The 20,366-nt window shown below is 37.0% G+C and overlaps 1 protein-coding gene across 2 annotated transcripts; it reads right to left on the reverse strand.

Annotated features, from left to right (window-relative positions):
- Positions 1 to 172: 172 nt before the first annotated feature.
- On the reverse strand, positions 173 to 19,335 carry LOC139963238 (splicing factor 3A subunit 3-like). 2 transcript variants are annotated; one of them, XM_071963857.1, is made up of 14 exons: positions 19,156 to 19,335; positions 18,195 to 18,242; positions 16,170 to 16,222; positions 15,344 to 15,449; positions 14,371 to 14,550; positions 13,355 to 13,437; positions 12,562 to 12,700; positions 10,438 to 10,506; positions 9,120 to 9,365; positions 5,219 to 5,383; positions 3,720 to 3,830; positions 3,199 to 3,289; positions 2,052 to 2,107; positions 173 to 1,446 (listed from the first exon to the last, which is right to left on the reverse strand). In XM_071963857.1, the coding sequence occupies exons 1-14, from the start codon at positions 19,255 to 19,257 to the stop codon at positions 1,369 to 1,371; spliced, it is 1,527 nt and encodes a 508-aa protein (XP_071819958.1). In that variant the 5' UTR covers positions 19,258 to 19,335; the 3' UTR covers positions 173 to 1,368. The 2 variants fall into 2 exon arrangements, with proteins under 2 accessions (XP_071819958.1, XP_071819959.1); XM_071963858.1 differs by lacking the exon at positions 19,156 to 19,335 and adding an exon at positions 18,843 to 18,869.
- Positions 19,336 to 20,366: the final 1,031 nt, after the last annotated feature.

Genomic DNA, 20,366 nt, shown 5'->3' on the forward strand with positions numbered 1-20,366 from the left:
TATCTGTACTGAGGCGCTTTTGGCAACATTTTCTTATAATTGGCGCCTTATACATAAGACTGTTTGATATTATTATTATATTATTTAATCATTGCTAATAATCTAAAGGGCTGGGTATTATTTAATGAACGTACACGAAGGAAAAGTAGAATAGAAAGCAAGAAGTGGGTAATTAAGTAGATATTACAATTTTTATTTAAAATGATACAAATGAAATAGTGACTGCGGAATTATAAACCAAGGAAAAGAGCAAAGACATTTAAGGCTAGAATGACTGGGTTTAATCCTGTTCTAGCCATAAATGTCATTGCACTTTTCCACAATTATATTTTAAGTGAAAAATTAATCAACTGGACTACCAGTTTGCCATGCACCTTAATGTGACATCCTTTAGCATAAGAGATGCTATACGATAAATCCTTCTGGTACTTACAAACAAACCTTTCATTTTCTTCCTCTGCCTAACACCTTTTGATTAGAAATTATTTCACACAGCAGAGGTGCGGAAAAACAAAGAGGGTGGGATTCTATTTTGAAGAAGAGACACAAATTTACGTTGGTGAATAAACTGGCCACTGACTCACTTTTCTATCCCCCAACCCTCCCCCACCCCCTCCCGCCTCACAAAAATATAGTATACATTAGAACTATTCCTTCAGCCTCTCCACAATTACTACCATTTAGCATACTATTTACTATTCTGAATAAGTCACAGAAGAGGTTGAATGTGTGTGTTCATTATCCTAAGAATCGGTGTTTGCGAGAGTGAACTTTAATCGGATGGCAATGTTTAGAGGTGGATCTGGGGAGAAGTTACTTTAGTGAAATGTAAGAAAAGGCCTGCTTGGTAATTCTCTGAACACTTAATGAAGTGTGAGTGTTCCATATCAGCCATTACTGGTTTATGCCACATATAACACAGTATGGGTTTATGCCACATACAACACAGCATGGGTTCATGTCCCATATAACACAGTATGCATTTATGCCCCATATAACACAATATGGGTTTATGCAACATATAACACAGCATGGGTTAATAGCCCATATACCAAAGTATGGGTTTGATATAACCTCTTGACCTCTCTACCATTAGAACAAATGCATAGAAAAATACTGCCTTCACAACTGCTCCAATCTCCAACTACTACTCCAATCTACAAACTTCTTCATCTTTGATACAGCACATTTTCAAAAGTCAATGTCATATTTGAAGACAGCCACACAGAGAAAACTAGATAAAAATAAAAGTCCTTTTAACTCAAAATTGATATCACAATTCATCAAGTTTCTTTTATACTTGAATTTATATTTTTACATTGGTTTTATGCCCCCCCCCCTCCCTATGTAGACCAAATTTCCATCATTTTACAACAAGCCCTGTCTTTTCAGATCCTCATAGGTCTTCTTGTTCACAACATTTCCTGTTGAATCCTCAAATTCTTCCTACAAGGAATAAAGAGAGAGAGGCAGGGAGAAAATATGAAAACATTTTCCAATAACAGAAAATTAACTAAAACCAAATCCTTTAACATGTTTAAGCATGCTACATATTGTATTTGCCAATGTTGTACCTTTGTGATTACTGTAAAGAAAATACATTTCTGAATGGAGACTGAGATTTAAGGTCAAAACAGATACTATGTTATTACTTAAGCAACATTTAGATCTCATTAACTTATTACCTGGTCACACACCGTAACATTCAATTATTTTTTATCTTAACGGCTTCAATTGAGGAGACCATTTTCTTGCAGGTTTTTCCCGCTAGTCTGAACTTTCAAGCAGGAAACCATGATTATGATTATAACCTTAAGAAGGTAGAGATAACCATATTATTATTTGACCAATAAGCAGGAGACAGTTGTTAATATCCCAAACTGTTATTGTGTCATCCCATCACAAGGATAAAAGTACCAATGGAGGCCTGTTTAGGAACTTTTTAAACACTGTATAAGACATTGAATCCTCCATGTAACCCTCTGACTGTTGAGGTTTATTCTGATATCAATCCTACAGTCCACCCATAAATCGTTTTGATGGAAACTCACCTCTGTATCGGGTTGCCACCTCTCAGATGCTTTAGAGACTTTCAACTTTTCCCACACTGTAGAAAATAGGACAAGAAAGGACATCAGCAAATGTAGTATCTCAACTATTTATTCAAATATATCAATAACAATCACCTGTGACTTTTACTTGATCAGCGATGAGTTTACGAGGTTGAGTTTTACTCAGATTTGTGAAAGGGAGAACAACCATAACATTCTTGATAATCACAGGTTAATCACATGGCAAACAGCGTCCCTTCAACTCTGTTGAATCCACCCAAAGGACGTAGACATGGCAAATGTAAGGCTGCGGCAATTGGTCGTTTTTAAGCAGATATGAATCAAAATGTTCCAGATAAACGGGGAATTCTATTTTGTAAACGATTCAAACTGTGATTTATTATTTCCTTTGATAACGTTTCATTTGCATGTATTCTATTCGTACTATGATCTTGCTTGAAGATATGGACTTGTACTATGATCTTACTTGTAGATAGGGACAACCAAATTGGTCAGACCTAATTAATTTCAACTGTGTGTGACCAATTAATCTTCTAACACAGCAGACCCTCCCCCCTTTTTATCCCCCCCTCCTCCACACAGAATGCTCAGCTTTCCAAAGGAATTGAGATCCACCTTGTATTGTTTTTGCTCAGTTGCACACATTGAGTACTATCATAGACTGAACGGATATGTCCCACAATTCCATTCCAGTACATATTTGTTTTGTAAAATGCACCAGATAACATCCCTCCTTTTTATAAGCAGAGTAAATAACCTAATGTATACACACAGGGTAGTCAAACCTTTAAAGAGTTTGCTGGAAACATGTCTGCTCTAACATCAATTTCCAGATATTGTTTGAATAGCAGACAACCAAGCCCCCCGGTCAAACAAATTATTATTAATTCAACACACGTCAATGACTACAACAAGCTTTGAAAGCAGTCCATAAATACTTGCTTATATAATACTGTAAGAAGTAACACAGGACTAATGTTAGGTAGATACATCCTGATTCTTTCACCGACGATTGTTAATTGAGAGCTAACCTAATTCTTATAATATCAACTGACAGAACGATATCATTCTACTCGCAAAAGGACAAAATTCACTGGAAAATGTAACTGTTGACTTGTATACTCACATGCTAAGGCATCTTCTATAAGGGTAATGTTTGCAAAATGAGCTGTATTTGGAATACCCAGACATCTCATTCCGTGAGCATGGCGCCATTCCTAATAAAACAAATCAAAACAATTCATCTACAGTATGTAAAACAGGTTATTTATCTTCAAGCTACAGTGTCCATGATGCTACATTTGATCTTAGAATGGAAGATTCCTTTTGATGAAACTTCAAGCAACATTCAAAATGATATATCAAAACTCCAGGCACTTGTCTCTTGTAACCTATAACATATTATACTCACTGGAACTTTAAGAATGTTAGCGTAGGTTAGTATACTCATTGAAACCATGACAACTGTAACCTATTATGTATTATACACACTGGAACTACAAGAATGTTAGCAATAGCATAGTATAATCATTGAAACCATGACAACTGAACCTATTATGTATTATACACAATGGAACTACAAGAATGTTAGCAATAGGATAGTATACTCACTGAAACCATAATAATGTCAACATTTAATATACTCACAGCAAAGTGCCTTTGGAATGCCTTTGGTCCTCTGTATGTTTGGTTGCCACATATTTCACACGAATAGGAAATATTCAAACCGTGAAGTTTATACAACCAGTACGGTATAGGCTGAAAGTTGTGGAAAAACAAGGCAGAACACATATTACAGATAGGAAACTTAACATATGTTTTACTCTGTAGCAATTGAGCAAAACAAAAGCATACCAAAATTACTTTGACCAATTTGACCATTCTTCATAGCACTTTTGCTATGACATGCCAGAAAAACTGTTACCTGTCCATTGGGGGGGGGGAGGGGGGTGGGGATTAATTATTTGATCATAGGATCACATCTTTTCTTTGTTGCATGTAGGTAGCATTGAGACATGGTTATCATACAAATGGATTTCCTTAAACATGACCTCTCTTCTTCCATCCTACATGAGAGTTACAGATCTGGATTTACAATCCTGTAACAATATCTAGAGTTTTAGGGAGTTCCAACAAAGTTAAACAAAGAACTGGAAAACTCTATCTCTCTCTCTACTTGGCCATGTCAGTAAACCAATTTTAAAGAGGAGAAATAAAAAATTGTCACTAAAAGTCAAGTAAAGGTCCTTTAACCATTCTGATCTTACACTGAGACTCACATATTTAACTTCGAGTGTAGTAAAATTATCCTGTAGGAAGACCTTCAAAAAGGCTGTGGAGAACCCCTCAACTAAAACTCCCTTCTCCCACGCCCTGTCCGCATCCTGTCATGTAGGTAGACCTTCAAAGAGGCTGTGGAGAACCCCTCAACTAAAACTCCCTTCTCCCACGCCCTGTCCGCATCCTGTCATGTAGGTAGACCTTCAAAGAGGCTGTGGAGAACCCCTCAACTAAGACTCCCCTCCCCCATCCCCTTCCCCCATCCCCTTCGCCCATACCCTTCCCCCCAGGCTGTGGAGAACCCCTCAACTAAGACTCTCCTTCCCCCATACCCTTCCCCCAGGCTGTGGAGAACCCCTCAACTAAGACTCCCCTTCCCCAGGCTGTGGAGAACCCCTCAACTAAGACTCCCCTGCCCCCATACCCTTCCCCCAGGCTGTGGAGAACCCCTCAACTAAGACTCCCCTGCCTCCATACCCTTCCCCCAGGCTGTGGAGAACCCCTCAACTAAGACTCCTCATCCCCCATGCCCTGCCCACATCCTTTGACAACATGTCCTTTTTTTCTTTAGATAAAAAAGGGCAACCTTTCTATACAGAACTGACAAACATTCCATAGAGCATTATTTAAATGAATTATTAAACCAGATTTAAGATCTCTTACATTCATCAGACTAAGTGGTTAGTTAGGTATTGGTTAACAGGTATTGGTTAACAGGTATCGAAGCTTGATTTGGTTTTTCAAAACGACGAAGGAGATCCAACATTGAGAGAGACATTCTCAGCAATTGAGAATGTTCATATGTAAACTATTGGATGAATTCAAGTAATGTTTTGTCTCTTGTCTGGTTGATATGTTTCTTTTACCTTTCCATCCCAACCAAGAGGCAGATTCTTTGGGTTGTAGATGACCTCATCCTCATCATCATCACTGTCTGAATCACTGAACTGCTCTTCTTCATCATCCTCTCTCTCTGCATCAGTTCTTGCTTGCTTCCTCTGGACATTCTCCTTGGTGGCCATTCTTTGTTCCTAAAAACACAGACATAAAAAAACTTGACATTAAATTGGAGATAGTGTAGGATTCACTACTGTAGTGGTCGCCAAAGTTTCAACTTGTGTAATTCATACAAGTTAATTTAGCAAAGTGTCTCGCTCAATGCTTCCTTGTACAGTTTTCCCGGCTGTGCCATTTGGAAAAAACAATTACAAAGGTTTTGGACAGTACCATGATCCAGTTGACCAGATGTCTGTCCCGAAAGTCCCGACATGCTCTACTGTGAGTTGCACATTCAGACGGTTATTTTGAGCTCCTTCAACCGCTGTTCGTATGAGTCAAAGCATCAAAACTATGAAGTTGTCTTATGAGCAATTGTCATTTGTAGATTCCTTGAATGTAATCTAACTCTTTTCAGTTTATTTGCGGTTGCCCATATGAGTATCACCAAAAATAATCATGTGAAAGTTGAACAAACGTGAGCCATTTGTTCTTGTTTTCATTAATAGTTGGATACTGACATTCCCATGACTTTTATTGACCCTCTTTGCCCTCTTTTCAATTGTGTCTCTTGGAGTGGAATCTTTTAAGGTCAATAACAGCAGATACTGGGATTGATTAAACTGCCATGATGTTATATTACCATTGAAATGCTCAAAATATGGTATTCCAAGTTACCTGACAAGGTTTAAAGTATCACTGATGGAGTGTTTTGAAATCGATACGTAGGTTAGGATTTATTGTTATCAGTTTCTTTTAGCTTTTATGAAGCTCTGTATTTTCTTCTTTTGTTTTTAATCTTAGTCACTCAGGAAATATTATGGTAACACCCACCCATCTTGATAACATCCTTCGACATTTATACTGCATTTCCTGTTTCAGTACGTAGGTCTATTTTGTAAGCTGTGAAAACAATACTGTATATCAACCAAACTAAACGCTATACAAGGCATTAACATTGTTATTTATTAGTATAGTACTACATGTGTATGGTTTCTGTATAATGGCTACACTAGCACTTTTGCCTGGCTTACAAAAATACTGTTACTGTACTTACATTCCTGTAGCTGACAGTGTAATGGTTATCATGACAGAAAATATTCTGTGCCATTAGCTAAAATCTCCATCGCAATTTCTTGTTGCTAACTCAAGATATCTCGTGCTAACTTGAGATATCTCGTTGCTAACTCGAGATATCTCGTTGCTAACCCGGAGATACTTTGCCTGACTTAAATCTTGATTCTTACTGGAAGTACATCACAACTTAGGTGTCCTATCATGTCACAGCAAATTTACTTTTAAGGTTGCTTCTATATTCTTCTTGTTAATTTCTCCTTGGAATGTGATACATATACATATTAATTTCTGGCAAAGTTCTCTGTATTTAGAATTTCATCAAACTGCAAATCATTTATAGATACATTATTTTCAGCTCTACTGTCCTGATGACATTACCTGACACATTTACAAGTTATCACCAAATTTGAAAACAAGAGCCCACGAGCACTATAGTTCCTTGCTTAATGGAATATTTAAATGTTGTATGCATCGCCCAATATCATACAGTAGTTGAGAAAATGAATGCAAAGTATCAATTTCACACAAATTGACTGGTTCCAAAGCTGTCCCTCAATAACAAAATATTTAGGCCCACATTGACCAGCCAGTAACCGACAACTATATTCCAAGTTTGTATACAAAGGTTTAGAAGTTTACTGCAATTTTAAATTTTTTGCCCTCCCTCAAAAATTGGGCCAGATGAAATTTTGTGCCTAAATGGTCCCAAAGATATTTGGCCCAAAACAAACTGGCTCAAAATTATATTTTCTCCCAAACCTGAACCTCCAAAAATGTGGGCCTAATGATCTCAGAATATTGGGCCCACAAATGCAGGCCCAAATAATGCATCCCAAAATGCATTTGAGGTGGAAATAAAATATGGGCCCTGAATTTTGGGGGCCCATGTGGTCCTAAAACATTTCGGGCCTACATGTACCAGCTAGTAGCCAACAGACTTATGGTTGCAGAGTTATTGCAGTGTAAAGATTTTTACGTTTGATCAGCGACACAAACAATGTGGCAGACCTTCTAACTATAATACAGCTATAATACAGCAATGAAAGTATTGACCTTAAGATATAGAAACTTTTGTGGATTGAAGAGTAAAAACTGTTGGCCTGTTTGGGAAAATAGTGAGTCAAGGTACACAATGCTTTGAACATCATTGAAATATCATACTTCACAGAAATGTGAGCTGCCTGTATACAACACAGTTAATAACAAAGTTGAAACAAGATGTCTGTGAGAAAGAGTGCAAGGTGAATGTAGTAGCTCAGCAGACACACAAGACAAGGCTAAAGACTGCTATAATATGTAAAGCCTGCCCTCACACATGACAACCAAGACAAGGCCAAAGACTACTATAATATGTAAAGCCTGCCCTCACACATGACAACCAAGACAAGGCCAAAGACTACTATAATATGTAAAGCCTGCCCTCACACATGACGACCAAGACAAGGCCAAAGACTACTTTAATATGTAAAGCCTGCCCTCACACATGACGACCAAGACAAGGCCAAAGACTACTATAATATGTAAAGCCTGCCCTCACACATGACGACCAAGACAAGGCCAAAGACTACTATAATATGTAAAGCCTGCCCTCACACATGACGACCAAGACAAGGCCAAAGACTACTATAATATGTAAAGCCTGCCCTCACACATGACAACCAAGACAAGGCCAAAGACTACTATAATATGTAAAGCCTGCCCTCACACATGACAACCAAGACAAGGCCAAAGACTACTATAATATGTAAAGCCTGCCCTCACACATGACGACCAAGACAAGGCCAAAGACTACTATAATATGTAAAGCCTGCCCTCACACATGACAACCAAGACAAGGCCAAAGACTACTATAATATGTAAAGCCTGCCCTCACACATGACAACCAAGACAAGGCCAAAGACTACTATAATATGTAAAGCCTGCCCTCACACATGACAACCAAGACAAGGCCAAAGACTACTATAATATGTAAAGCCTGCCCTCACACATGACAACCAAGACAAGGCCAAAGACTACTATAATATGTAAAGCCTGCCCTCACACATGACGACCAAGACAAGGCCAAAGACTACTATAATATGTAAAGCCTGCCCTCACACATGACGACCAAGACAAGGCCAAAGACTACTATAATATGTAAAGCCTGCCCTCACACATGACGACCAAGACAAGGCCAAAGACTACTATAATATGTAAAGCCTGCCCTCACACATGACGACCAAGACAAGGCCAAAGACTGCTATAATATGTAAAGCCTGCCCTCACACATGACAACCAAGACAAGGCCAAAGACTACTATAATATGTAAAGCCTGCCCTCACACATGACAACCAAGACAAGGCCAAAGACTACTATAATATGTAAAGCCTGCCCTCACACATGACAACCAAGACAAGGCTAAAGACTACTATAATATGTAAAGCCTGCCCTCACACATGACAACCAAGACAAGGCCAAAGACTACTATAATATGTAAAGCCTGCCCTCACTCTGAAGTCATAATTAAATATTGGAGCTGATATGTAGGAACCAGATGGTTTATGAGTTACTACATCATTTTGCAATACTTGCACCAAGAAGTTCTGTGTAGAAGTATGCTTTAGCTTCCAGTAGAGCTAATATGTAGAAACCAGATTGTTTATGAGTTATTACATCTTTGAAGAAAGTTATGACACATCATTTTGCAATACTTACACCAAGAAGTTCCGTGTAGAAGTATGCTTTAGCTTCCAGTAGAGCAATGGCCCTCTGTCTGGCACTGTTATCCTTCACACCTTTCCCTGGTTTACTTTTTGTGAATAGATCAGGGTCTAGCTGGTCCAGAGGAATTCCTTTGGTTCCAAACAGTCTCAATGCCCTCTCTTCCAATGTGCCTCCACACTTCAGGCCTAATGCCATCAAAGCTGATTTCAGCCTGTCCAGGCCAAGAGAAGCTAACTCCTGGTGAATGAAATAGAACAGTCAGTGGGCCCACAGCAAAATTAAGTCACATGTTTCTCCAATTTTCTTCAAGTTTCTTCATTTATTGTTAAAGTATAAGTATATTCTGCAAATGAGAATTATATTTTCCCCTGGCCCCCTAATTGAGCCTGGACACAAAAACTATAGTTCCACAGACTGCAAGCACAAATATTGCTCAACGAGTTATCGGGTTAAATGTCCGGTCACGGATATGGCCATATTGTCCACAAGTTATCTTATTCTGCCCAATTGATCTTCAATAATTGCTACAGAAGATATTACCCTATTTGAAAACAATATTTATTATTAGAAGATCTGATAATTCAAACAACATTTACAAAACTGACCTCTATCTCTAAAGAAAATATACAAGTATTGAATATAAAAAATTCAAGCAACCGTGGCAGAATAAAATGATTTCTAGACTTATTTAGGTGTTATTCTTGTGAATTAAATAAACATCAAATTAAAACAACTCTGATATCTTCCAAAGAACATTCCTATCCTGTTTCCACACTTACATGTTATCCATAGAGTTAACACATACATGAGCAATAACTGAGGGAACAAAATGTGCCTGAGAGTGTACTTGTGTGCCTGAGAGTGTACTTGAGTGTGCTTGAGAGTGTACTTGAGTGTGCTTGAGAGTGTACTTGAGTGTGCTTGAGAGTGTACTTGAGTGTGCTTGAGAGTGTACTTGAGTGTGCTTGAGAGTGTACACCAGGGATGTATAATTTGTAGCGGTGTATTAAAACCAGATGGCAAGAGAGGCAGAGATAAGAATCCTTCAGTTAAAGCAGTATTATGAATTTTCTTTGTTAACACAGCTAATTTCTGTGGTAAAGAAGTCCTTCATCATAATATCGTAAACTTTAAGGAACCTGTCAATAGTGACAGAGATGATTAAGGCCATCATGATGTACATATTGGCTGGTATGCATAATAGGCTTTAATATAAACAAAGCAATTGATAAGTGAAACAGGTGTGGATCTTCTGGTCTAGAAAATTAATTAATTTAGAAATAGTGACCAACCAACTACTTAGATTTACCTCAGATGAAGAGAAAGCTGAGAGATCAAGATGAGCTCCTCCTTGGGCCATAGCACTAGCAGCTTCTTTCTGCAGTCAAGATAAATACCAAAGATAGGATCTAATTTACATATAAGCAAATGAGCTAACAAAATAACCCAATCAGAATCCCCAAAATTACTGGGTTTGGATATTTAGTGCAACAAGATTATCTGCCTTCTTAAACACATACCACTGGCACTCTACCATGTAGAGAGTGAACTAGGTATCATGTTAGTACTGTCCACCCTTACCAACAACTCACTTTAGTACTGTTCACCCTTACCAGAAAGTCACTTTAGTACTGTTCACCCTTACCAACAAGTCACTTTAGTACTGTCATAATTGAACCATGTAGAGAGTGTTCTAGTAATCATGTTAGTACTGTTAACCCTTACCAACAAGTCACTTTAGTACTGTTCACCCTTACCAACAAGTCACTTTAGTACTGTTCACCCTTACCAACAAGTCACTTTTATACTGTTATAATTGAACCATGTAGAGAGTGTACTAGTAATCATGTTAGTACTGTTCACCCTTACCAATAAGTCACTTTAGTACTGTTGACCCTTAACAACAAGTCACTTGAGTACTGTTATAATTGAACCATGTAGAGAGTGTACTAGTGATCATGTAAGTACTGTTCACCCTCACCAACAAGTCACTTTTATACTGTTATAATTGAACCATGTAGAGAGTGTACTAGTAATCATGTTAGTACTGTTCACCCTCACCAACAAGTCACTTTAGTACTGTTGAACCTTACCAACAAGTCACTTTAGTACTGTTGACCCTTACCAACAAGTCACTTTTATACTGTTATAATTGAACCATGTAGAGAGTGTACTAGTGATCATGTAAGTACTGTTCACCCTCACCAACAAGTCACTTTCATAATGTTATAATTGAACCATGTAGAGAGTGTACTAGTAATCATGTTAGTACTGTTCACCCTCACCAACAAGTCACTTTAGTACTGTTGACCCTTACCAACAAGTCACTTTTATACTGTTATAATTGAACCATGAGGAGAGTGTACTAGTGATCATGTTAGTACTGTTCACCCTTACCAACAAGTCACTTTAGTACTGTTCACCCTTAACAACAAGTCACTTTAGTACTGTTATAATTGAATGATGTAGAGAGTGTACTAGTAATCCTGTTAGTACTGTTCACCCTTACCAACAAGTCACTTTTATACTGTTATAATTGAACCATGAAGAGAGTGTACTAGTAATCATGTTAGTACTGTTCACCCTTACCAACAAGTCACTTTAGTACTGTTGACCCTTACCAACAAGTCACTTTAGTACTGTTATAATTGAATGATGTAGAGAGTGTACTAGTAATCCTGTTAGTACTGTTCACCCTTACCAACAAGTCACTTTTATACCGTTATAATTGAACCATGAAGAGAGTGTACTAGTAATCATGTTAGTACTGTTCACCCTTACCAACAAGTCACTTTAGTACTGTTGACCCTTACCAACAAGTCACTTTAGTAGTGTTATAATTGAACGATGTAAAGAGTGTACTAGTAATCCTGTTAGTACTGTTCACCCTTACCAACAAGTCACTTTTATACCGTTATAATTGAACCATGAAGAGAGTGTACTAGTAATCATGTTAGTACTGTTCACCCTTACCAACAAGTCACTTTAGTACTGTTGACCCTTACCAACAAGTCACTTTAGTACTGTTATAATTGAATGATGTAGAGAGTGTACTAGTAATCCTGTTAGTACTGTTCACCCTTACCAACAAGTCACTTTTATACCGTTATAATTGAACCATGTAGAGAGGGAACTAGTAATCATGTTAGTACTGTTCACCCTTACCAACAAGTCACTTTCATAATGTTATAATTGAACGATGTAGAGAGTGTACTAGTAATCATGTTAGTACTGTTGACCCTTATCAACAATTCAATTTTATACTGTTATAATTGAACGGAAAGAAGAGATCCTTCCAAAAAATAAGTCCCCTCGTTTAAAAATAAGTAGAGCTTTTATTTACGAACAAATCTTGAAGCGAATCACGATAACAACACTAGGTATTCATACAACGAAATGTATATGTAACATATTATGATAATTGTCTACTAACCGGCCAGCCTGGAAAGGTTCCGGTATCCCATTGGGCATCAAAATTCTGTTTGACCTTGTCCATTTCTTCGCTTTGATCTAAGAGAGGTTTGACTCTAGCTGTATAGTTGCGTAGGTAGGTCATAAGCATTTCAAGATACCTAAAGCCAAGAATTACAAAATAAAACAAAACAAAAACAGAACAACAGTATTTAGAACAGAAGAAGATGAAATGTTAGTGTTTGCTCAACATTCTGAGGCCAGTTCATGAATAACAAAGACAGTTTCACTGTATATTAAATGAATGATGATATTATTGTGAAACAACATTTTCTTCACCTGTTTCTCTACAGTACGTTCCAAGACCACCATCTCTGCAATCAAGGGGTTCTGCTTTAAAACTTTCCATTGTTGGAGCTGATTAACCTGAATAACAACAGTTCATTGTCCATAACTTAAACAAGACACTTCTTTCCACAATTTCAATAAAGGGGTCAAAGTTCAGCAGACAATATTAATAATGTTGTTGTTTTCTGTGATTTTTTCTTGGATGTAGCTACTTTCACATCCATTGTACTATCAGTTAGATTTACAAACTTTAGATTTCAACTGATGAATGATAAAAAACTACCAGGTATAGAATTCGTTTCTGTACTTCTTTTTAACAAACACTTGACATGATTTTTTGTTTATTTAAATCACAATTTATTTTAATTACTTCAGTTTCAAATGGGAATTATTTTTTATTTCTTTACTTTTTTTTTTGAAGAGATGAAGAGGAATTAATAAAATTGACCAAACATGAAAACCATTACCTTTTGTAATCAGCTGATTTCCTCTCTTTTGGAATTTCAAAAAGGCGATCAAAAAGAGTCAGGTAGGTGACATAGTCTATGCTCTGGGGATAGAAATAAAGATAACTTTGACATCTGCAAGGAACAAGCAAATAAAATCAACAGAAAACTACCTGCCATACATAGGAAGGCATGTGTGTGTTACTAGACTTCTGTGACAATTATGTAAACAACGATTTCAATACAGTGTTCTCTGAATAAGTTAACGTTGGTTACATTTATTGATAAGGATCTCTCTTGACTTTGAAAAAAATGTGACACTGTCTCACAACATACTTAATCATTTGTCTGAAGTATACAGTCATTTGTCTGAAGTATACAGTCAATTGTCTGAAGTATACAGTCATTTGTCTGAAGTATACAGTCATTTGTCTGAAGTATACTGTCATTTGTCTGAAGTATACAGTCATTTGTCTGAAGTATACAGTCATTTGTCTGCAGTATACAGTTAATTGTCTGAAGTATAGTCATCTTCCAGCCAGATACAAGGGTTCCCAAATGCTCCTGTCGTTCTAAGATACTAGCAATCCTAATGTTCTCAAACAGTCTTTTTTTATTTAAATATAATATTTGGTACATTTGAATATAAACTGTTTGTAAAGGACTTTTTAAAATGTCAAAATGGAGAGGATGACTCTTTAAAAATTCAAATTTACATTTGCTAGCCTTAATTCTCACACTGCAGATAGAGACATCTTTTGGCAAGGTTATATATGTGTACCCTACCTCACCCCACCCCCTTTATACACCCTTCATTTCATCTATTGGCAAGGTTATATATGTGTACCCTACCTCACCCCACCCCTTCTTACATCCTTCATTTCATCTATTGGCAAGATTATATATGTGTACCCTACCTCACCCCACCCCCTTCATACACCCGTCATTGCATCTATTGGCAAGGTTATATAGTGTACCCTACCTCACCCCACCCCTGTATACACCCATCATTTCTGACTGTATTGCTGAGGCCTCACCTCTCCGTCGATCCCCTTCAGGTTTGTGTACTTGACGTAACATTCATGTAAGTCAAGGTACTTCCCGTAACCCTCCTCGCTGGTAAAATCCACCTCACTGGCTGCCGTGGCTCCTTCTTCTTCAGCATTTTCCCTCTCTAAACTCATAGCTTCAAATTCTATAGACATCGGCACAGATATCTGAATATGCATTAGAGGAAGAGAGAGATTTAGAGACTTCCTTCAACCTCATAAATATTATGCAGGGGCATGTAAGGATATACCAAACGACACTTACGGTTACATTTACAGCAACTTCAAGCACACATTTACTGTGAAACAAGAACTGTTGTAACATACTTCAAACAACACCAGTAAGAAACAACCAGAAGGAACCAACTGAATAAGATTGGATACAATTATACATGAAATTGTATAAGAAGAGGAAGTGGATAATACTGTACCTATCAAGTGCCTCACTTGTTCTTGAGGGAAGGTGGGAGGGGAGGTTTTGGTTGATACACTGTAAATATTGTGGATCAAACCGACCACAAAGAATAATTCCAACTGCAATATCAAGGCAGAATACTGCCATCATAACAAAGTCTTTTACATCACAAAGACTGTCAAGTAGATACACTGCCACAAGACCAGTACACTGTACTCTAATAACATTTGATTAGATACTGAGTTAATCATACTGAGATAATAACATTTGATTAGATACTGAATTAATCATACTGAGAATATAACTGATACTGAGATAATAACATTTGATTAGATACTGAATTAATCATACTGAGATCATAACTGATACTGAGATAAAAACATTTGATTATATACTGAATTAATCATACTGAGATCATAACTGATACTGAGATAATAACATTTGATTAGATACTGAATTAATCATACTGAGAAAAAAAATAATAACTGATACTGAGATAATAACATTTCATTGGATACTGAGTTAATTAATATTCATGGAACAAACCTCATTTGGATGTTTCTTATGGAACTCTTTTATCATCTTAAGACGGCTGTAAAACTCCTGAAATTCATTTGGTCCAGACAGAGCCTGTAGTTCCTCTTTCCTCATTCTTCAGGAGAAACAACACAACACAAAATTCAGAGACAAATGTCAACATGCAGACCATTTCCTACCTGGTCTCTTTTGCTTATTTATTCATTACAAACAATAAACAAGTGTGAGAGGGGACTTGTTGTCTCCAGGAATCACATGGTGAACATACCCTTCTTACACAACAAAATAAAGAGTGTTCTAAGTGTATACTGTACGTAAGACAGTTAAGTTTGGTTTGTAGGGTCCCTGGACTATGATTAAACTGTCACATCATCTCAACAATGGAAATTACTGGCCAACAGTATTCAGTAACTCTCTCATCCATTGTCATTCTTCATACATACAGTAGCTAATGAAAGACTTAGTAGGTACTGTTTACAGTATGTTGCAAACTATTTTGCTATATAATTCTTTTATCACATCAACAATTAAAGGCTAATAACTTATTCAATCAGCTTTACATTTTGTTATCATTCTCATATCCTCCTTTCATTAATAATTATTCAAAATGCCTACCCATCTTTATCTTCGTAGAGATAATAATTATTCAAAATGCCTACCCATCTTTATCTTCGTAGAGATAATAATTATTCAAAATGCCTACCCATCTTTATCTTCATAGAGATAATAATTATTCAAAATGCCTACCCATCTTTATCTTCGTAGAGATAATAATTATTCAAAATGCCTGCCCATCTTTATCTTCGTAGAGATAATAATTATTCAAAATGCCTACCCATCTTTATCTTCGTAGAGATCTGTCAACTGTGATGATGATTCTGTGAACCTCTGACAAATAGACACAATAGAAAGATAAGAACAATTGAACTGTAATCCAAGCAACAAAATTATATGCAATATTGGTAGTGTTTGGTAGCATATATGTTATGTCGTCATGTTTATGTTGCATTTATGATGTAACAAGCTCACTAAATAGGCAGAAGTCGGAAGATGTTGTGTTCCTGGATTTTCAGGCCTTTGATAAAGTTCCCCACCAGCGTCATTTACTTAGAGTAGGCTGAAGAGTACAGTATGGGTGTCAATGGGAATTTACTGTCTTGGATCGAGAATAGGCTTGGTAATAGGAAACAGAGGGTGGTACAGTAAATTAATGGCTGTGCTTCTTCTTGGCAGCACGTTACTAGTGGGGTTCCACAAGGGTCTGTTTTGGGTACCATGTTGTTTGTTGCCTATATAAATGAAATTGACTGAGTTATTTTGTGTACAGCTAAGAAGTTTGCTGATGATACCAAACTGTATTGTGAGGTCTCTTCCAAAAGCGATTCTGAGAAATTTCAAACAGATTTGTATAAGGTTTTTTCCTGGTCTCAGGGATGGCAAATGCTTTTTAATATTGATAAATGCAAGGTGATGCATATCGGTAGTAGTAACCAAAAGTATACATACAATCTTAATGGTGAGGAGTTGCAGGAGGTCCTTGTTGAAACAGACCTAGGTATCTACATTGACTCATCTATGCAACCATCTAAACATTGTCTGGAAGCTGTTAAAAGAGGTAATAGGGTTTTAGGTATGATCAAGAGGAACTTCAGTTTTCTGAAAGTGGACATTGTTGTTAGGCTTTATAAGCAGCTGGTCAGGACTCATCTGGAGTATGCTGTGCAGGCTTGGAACCCATACTTTGCTAAGGATAAGGAAGTACTAGAGAAGGTCCAGAGGAGGGCTACTAGGATGATTAGTTCCTTAAAGAGTGTTCCTTATTATAGGCCGTTACAACTGTTCTTGCATGAGAAAGTTGTTATTGGAGGTAGTGTGAATGGGTTTAAGAGTGCTTTGGACAAGCACATAAAAGTGTTGTACTGTAATCGGGTCTGAGTGTTTGTGTCTTCAGTTTTTTTTTTTTCTCTCCTATAGGGTCCTTGATGGGGACTTGAGTGTCCCTCCTGATCCTTTTTTTTTTCTACTAAACTTAACTAAGACATACTACAGTATAATGAGTATAGTGTACAGCACTTAACTGAACACACATTTATACATAAATGTTGTAGAAGAAAGTCATGTGTCAGGTTTCCTCTCTCATACAGTATGCTTGCATTTAATAACAAAAACAGGTACTGTTGTGATATTACACATACTTCTCACACTGTTCAACATAAGAATTTCAACACTATTTCAAGACTAAAACAATTTTAGCAGTTTTCTATCGGGACATGTCACTAATGAGGATGCGCAATAATGTTTTAACCTACCAATGAACAGTAAAAACTTAGATTTATGGTGGGCCAGTAAAATTTTGTAACTCTTGCAAAGTGCATGAAGGATATGATGAAAATTGCAACAAAAAACCCCATAAACTTGAGACTTCACGTATGCATTCAAAATTGATCAATTCTGGACAAAAGTTTCTTCTGCAAAAGACTTTCGAGAGTCAAGACCCAGAAAAGGGGTTTATTATTTCCCTTTTTTGTAAATTGTATTTTAACTGCAGAGGTAACTTCTTCAGTGATAAGAAAGGGGTATAGTATTTGGCTTAAACTGACACTAACATTTGACCTAAAGTGAGTAACAATCAGCATGAGTACAGCCGAGATAGCTCATTGTGACTGGACTTTGATGAGTTGAAGATGGAGGAAATTTGTCAACTGATATACTGTACTGACATTTGGTTCGTTGCCAAGAGAATATTAAACTACACATGGACATTGAATATCTCATATCCAACAAGGGCGCAATTCTGCTGAATATGCTAGATTGAAAAAAAAAGAATTGAAAGAAAACGATTGGAAAAAAATTCACTTACATCTAATAACTTCTTTGATCTGTGATCACTGTCTATTTGCTCTTTGTGCTGTAGATAGGGAAAAAAGATACAAAAGATGTACAGTACGGTACAGTTGCAGCAAACACAGCACCATATAAAGTTGACATAAATTCAATGTATCAATAATTGGTGAGGATTGCACACACTTTACAGTCTGAGGATTTTTATGTTACCTCACACTTTTACACTTTCGTTGATACTGTAAGAAAGGAGGTTTGAAACACTAGTTAATTCTCTCGACAGCTGTTGAAAAATGTGTAACTTTCAAACAATTTTGCAACCTTCTTCAAGATGAATACCTAGTGCAAACAATTCTCCTTAGGCTACTTGGTTCATCTCGGTGCCACAGGAAAAGCATTAGGTGGTTTTATTTTATAAAGCAGATAAAAGAATATTGAGGGAGTGCTATTTTATCCCACTAGTTACCAGGCAAAAAAATTTATGGGAAAGCACCTTATTCCTGTGGCAGAATCTACTGTAACTGTGGCAAAACCAATGGTAACAGGTAATCCCAAATGAGTTAACAAGTAATTGGTCGTTAGGCTGGTTATTGCTATTTTGCCACAGTGAGTTTCTGCCACATAGAAAAGTAGTTAGGCTATCAGTGTAAGAGGAAATGGAACTTGCCATGATATCCATGGGTTAGACTATGCTATAATATGACACGTTTGATGGATTAACCATACAAACTGCAAACGAATATTAAGAAAGGATCTTAAGTAATCCTAGTCCGCGCCATGTGTGAGGCATTTCTGCAGTTCTACTAGCTTGACTGGACTAGGCATATCCTAAGGTTTATATGTAACATACAATAAACGTTTATTTTTTGTATTCGCACAACTGATCCCAACACATTTTGAGTATATACAAAATTAAGAAGTTCAGTTACACTAAAGCTAACGTCACCATGCGTTATTTAAACGTGCAAAACAACGCTTACTGTGCTTTTCTTTAAGAGCATTTCTTTAACCATGGCATCCATTGCCCTCTCCCTCTCTTCGTGAAGACTTCTTTGTTGTTCTAGTAAAGTTTCCAGCGCCATTTTGATAAAAAGTTATCTAAAAGACAGTAATATTAAGCATGCACGTCGATCGTGCGCCAAGCGTCAGTGATGGCGGTATTCAATTTTAATACATTTCGAGTCCGGCTAAATTGGCATAGCACACACATTCTGTATTGAGCATTACACTGCTAATACACTGCGATAACGATATTTGTTTTTAGGCCACTGCATATCTGGCTGTATTACAAAATATGAAAGTTTATATTGTCCATCAGTTAAGTTCGTCAAATGTATTAAAGTCCAGACATTGGACAATAAACAAGAATCATCCTACTGGAAAACTTGTAAAAGAGCACTATGTTTGTCTTTCTGATATATTATGTAAAAGAACATGTAAAAGAATTTAAACAGGAAACAAAATCTGCTGATAATGATATCATATGATCAGGGCGTAGCCAGTATGTAGCACGATAGTTTCATTCAACACTCTACCTTCCGAAAAAGACTATAGGATCCGATCTTGTCAGTTTTTAACATGTAGTTAAGAACCCGTTTACGCAGATAATATTTCAGTTGAGAAATTTGCATCAGATGACATTCGTCGGATAGCTCTCGCCTTCTCTTATTAAGCTAACTTAAACATTTACTAGCTACAGTTGTATCAAAGACAATTGTGGACTATCTTTGTATCTACAAGTATCAGAAGTTGAAAAGTAAGACTACTCTGTACATGTACCTTCAAGGGCGGCGGAACCAGGGGGAACAGGGGGCAAGTGCCCCCCCCCCACATTTCCTCAGGTTAAAAATGTGCCCTTTTTCTACATAAAACTTGTACTCTTGATCACCTTATTAGGTCAGCGATATTTCAGTGAGAGATCTAATCCTAATTTAGAACTATCAGGGGCGTAGCCAGTATGTAGCACTGTAGGCCCGGGCCTACACTTTTTTTGGCCAAGTTATTTTTTTTATTAAAACACCCATAATTCAAATCCATAAGCTTGCTGGATGAGTTTAAGAGTCTTGACAGGAAAAACTATTGAAATGAACGTAGCAAGATTATGGCTAAATTAGGTGACCTATTCTTCTGTCATCTAGGCTGTCATTCATATCGCGTGCCGTTTCATTCAATACTCTACCTGCCGAAAAAG

This window comes from Apostichopus japonicus, chromosome 21 (genome assembly GCF_037975245.1).
Source record: "Apostichopus japonicus isolate 1M-3 chromosome 21, ASM3797524v1, whole genome shotgun sequence".
Taxonomy (NCBI): domain Eukaryota; kingdom Metazoa; phylum Echinodermata; class Holothuroidea; order Aspidochirotida; family Stichopodidae; genus Apostichopus; species Apostichopus japonicus.

What these genes read in the sequence shown, in the direction of transcription:
- LOC139963238 (XM_071963857.1), bottom strand. Translation starts at nt 19,257, where the DNA reads ATGGCGCTGGAAACTTTACTAGAACAACAAAGAAGTCTTCACGAAGAG. An exon ending in CTCTACGAAGATAAAGATGG is followed by an intron (nt 15,450 to 16,169) that starts GTAGGCATTTTG and finishes TTTCTCCTGAAG; the next exon opens with AATGAGGAAAGAGGAACTAC. An exon ending in CTCTTGGTTGGGATGGAAAG is followed by an intron (nt 3,831 to 5,218) that starts GTAAAAGAAACA and finishes CACAACTTTCAG; the next exon opens with CCTATACCGTACTGGTTGTA.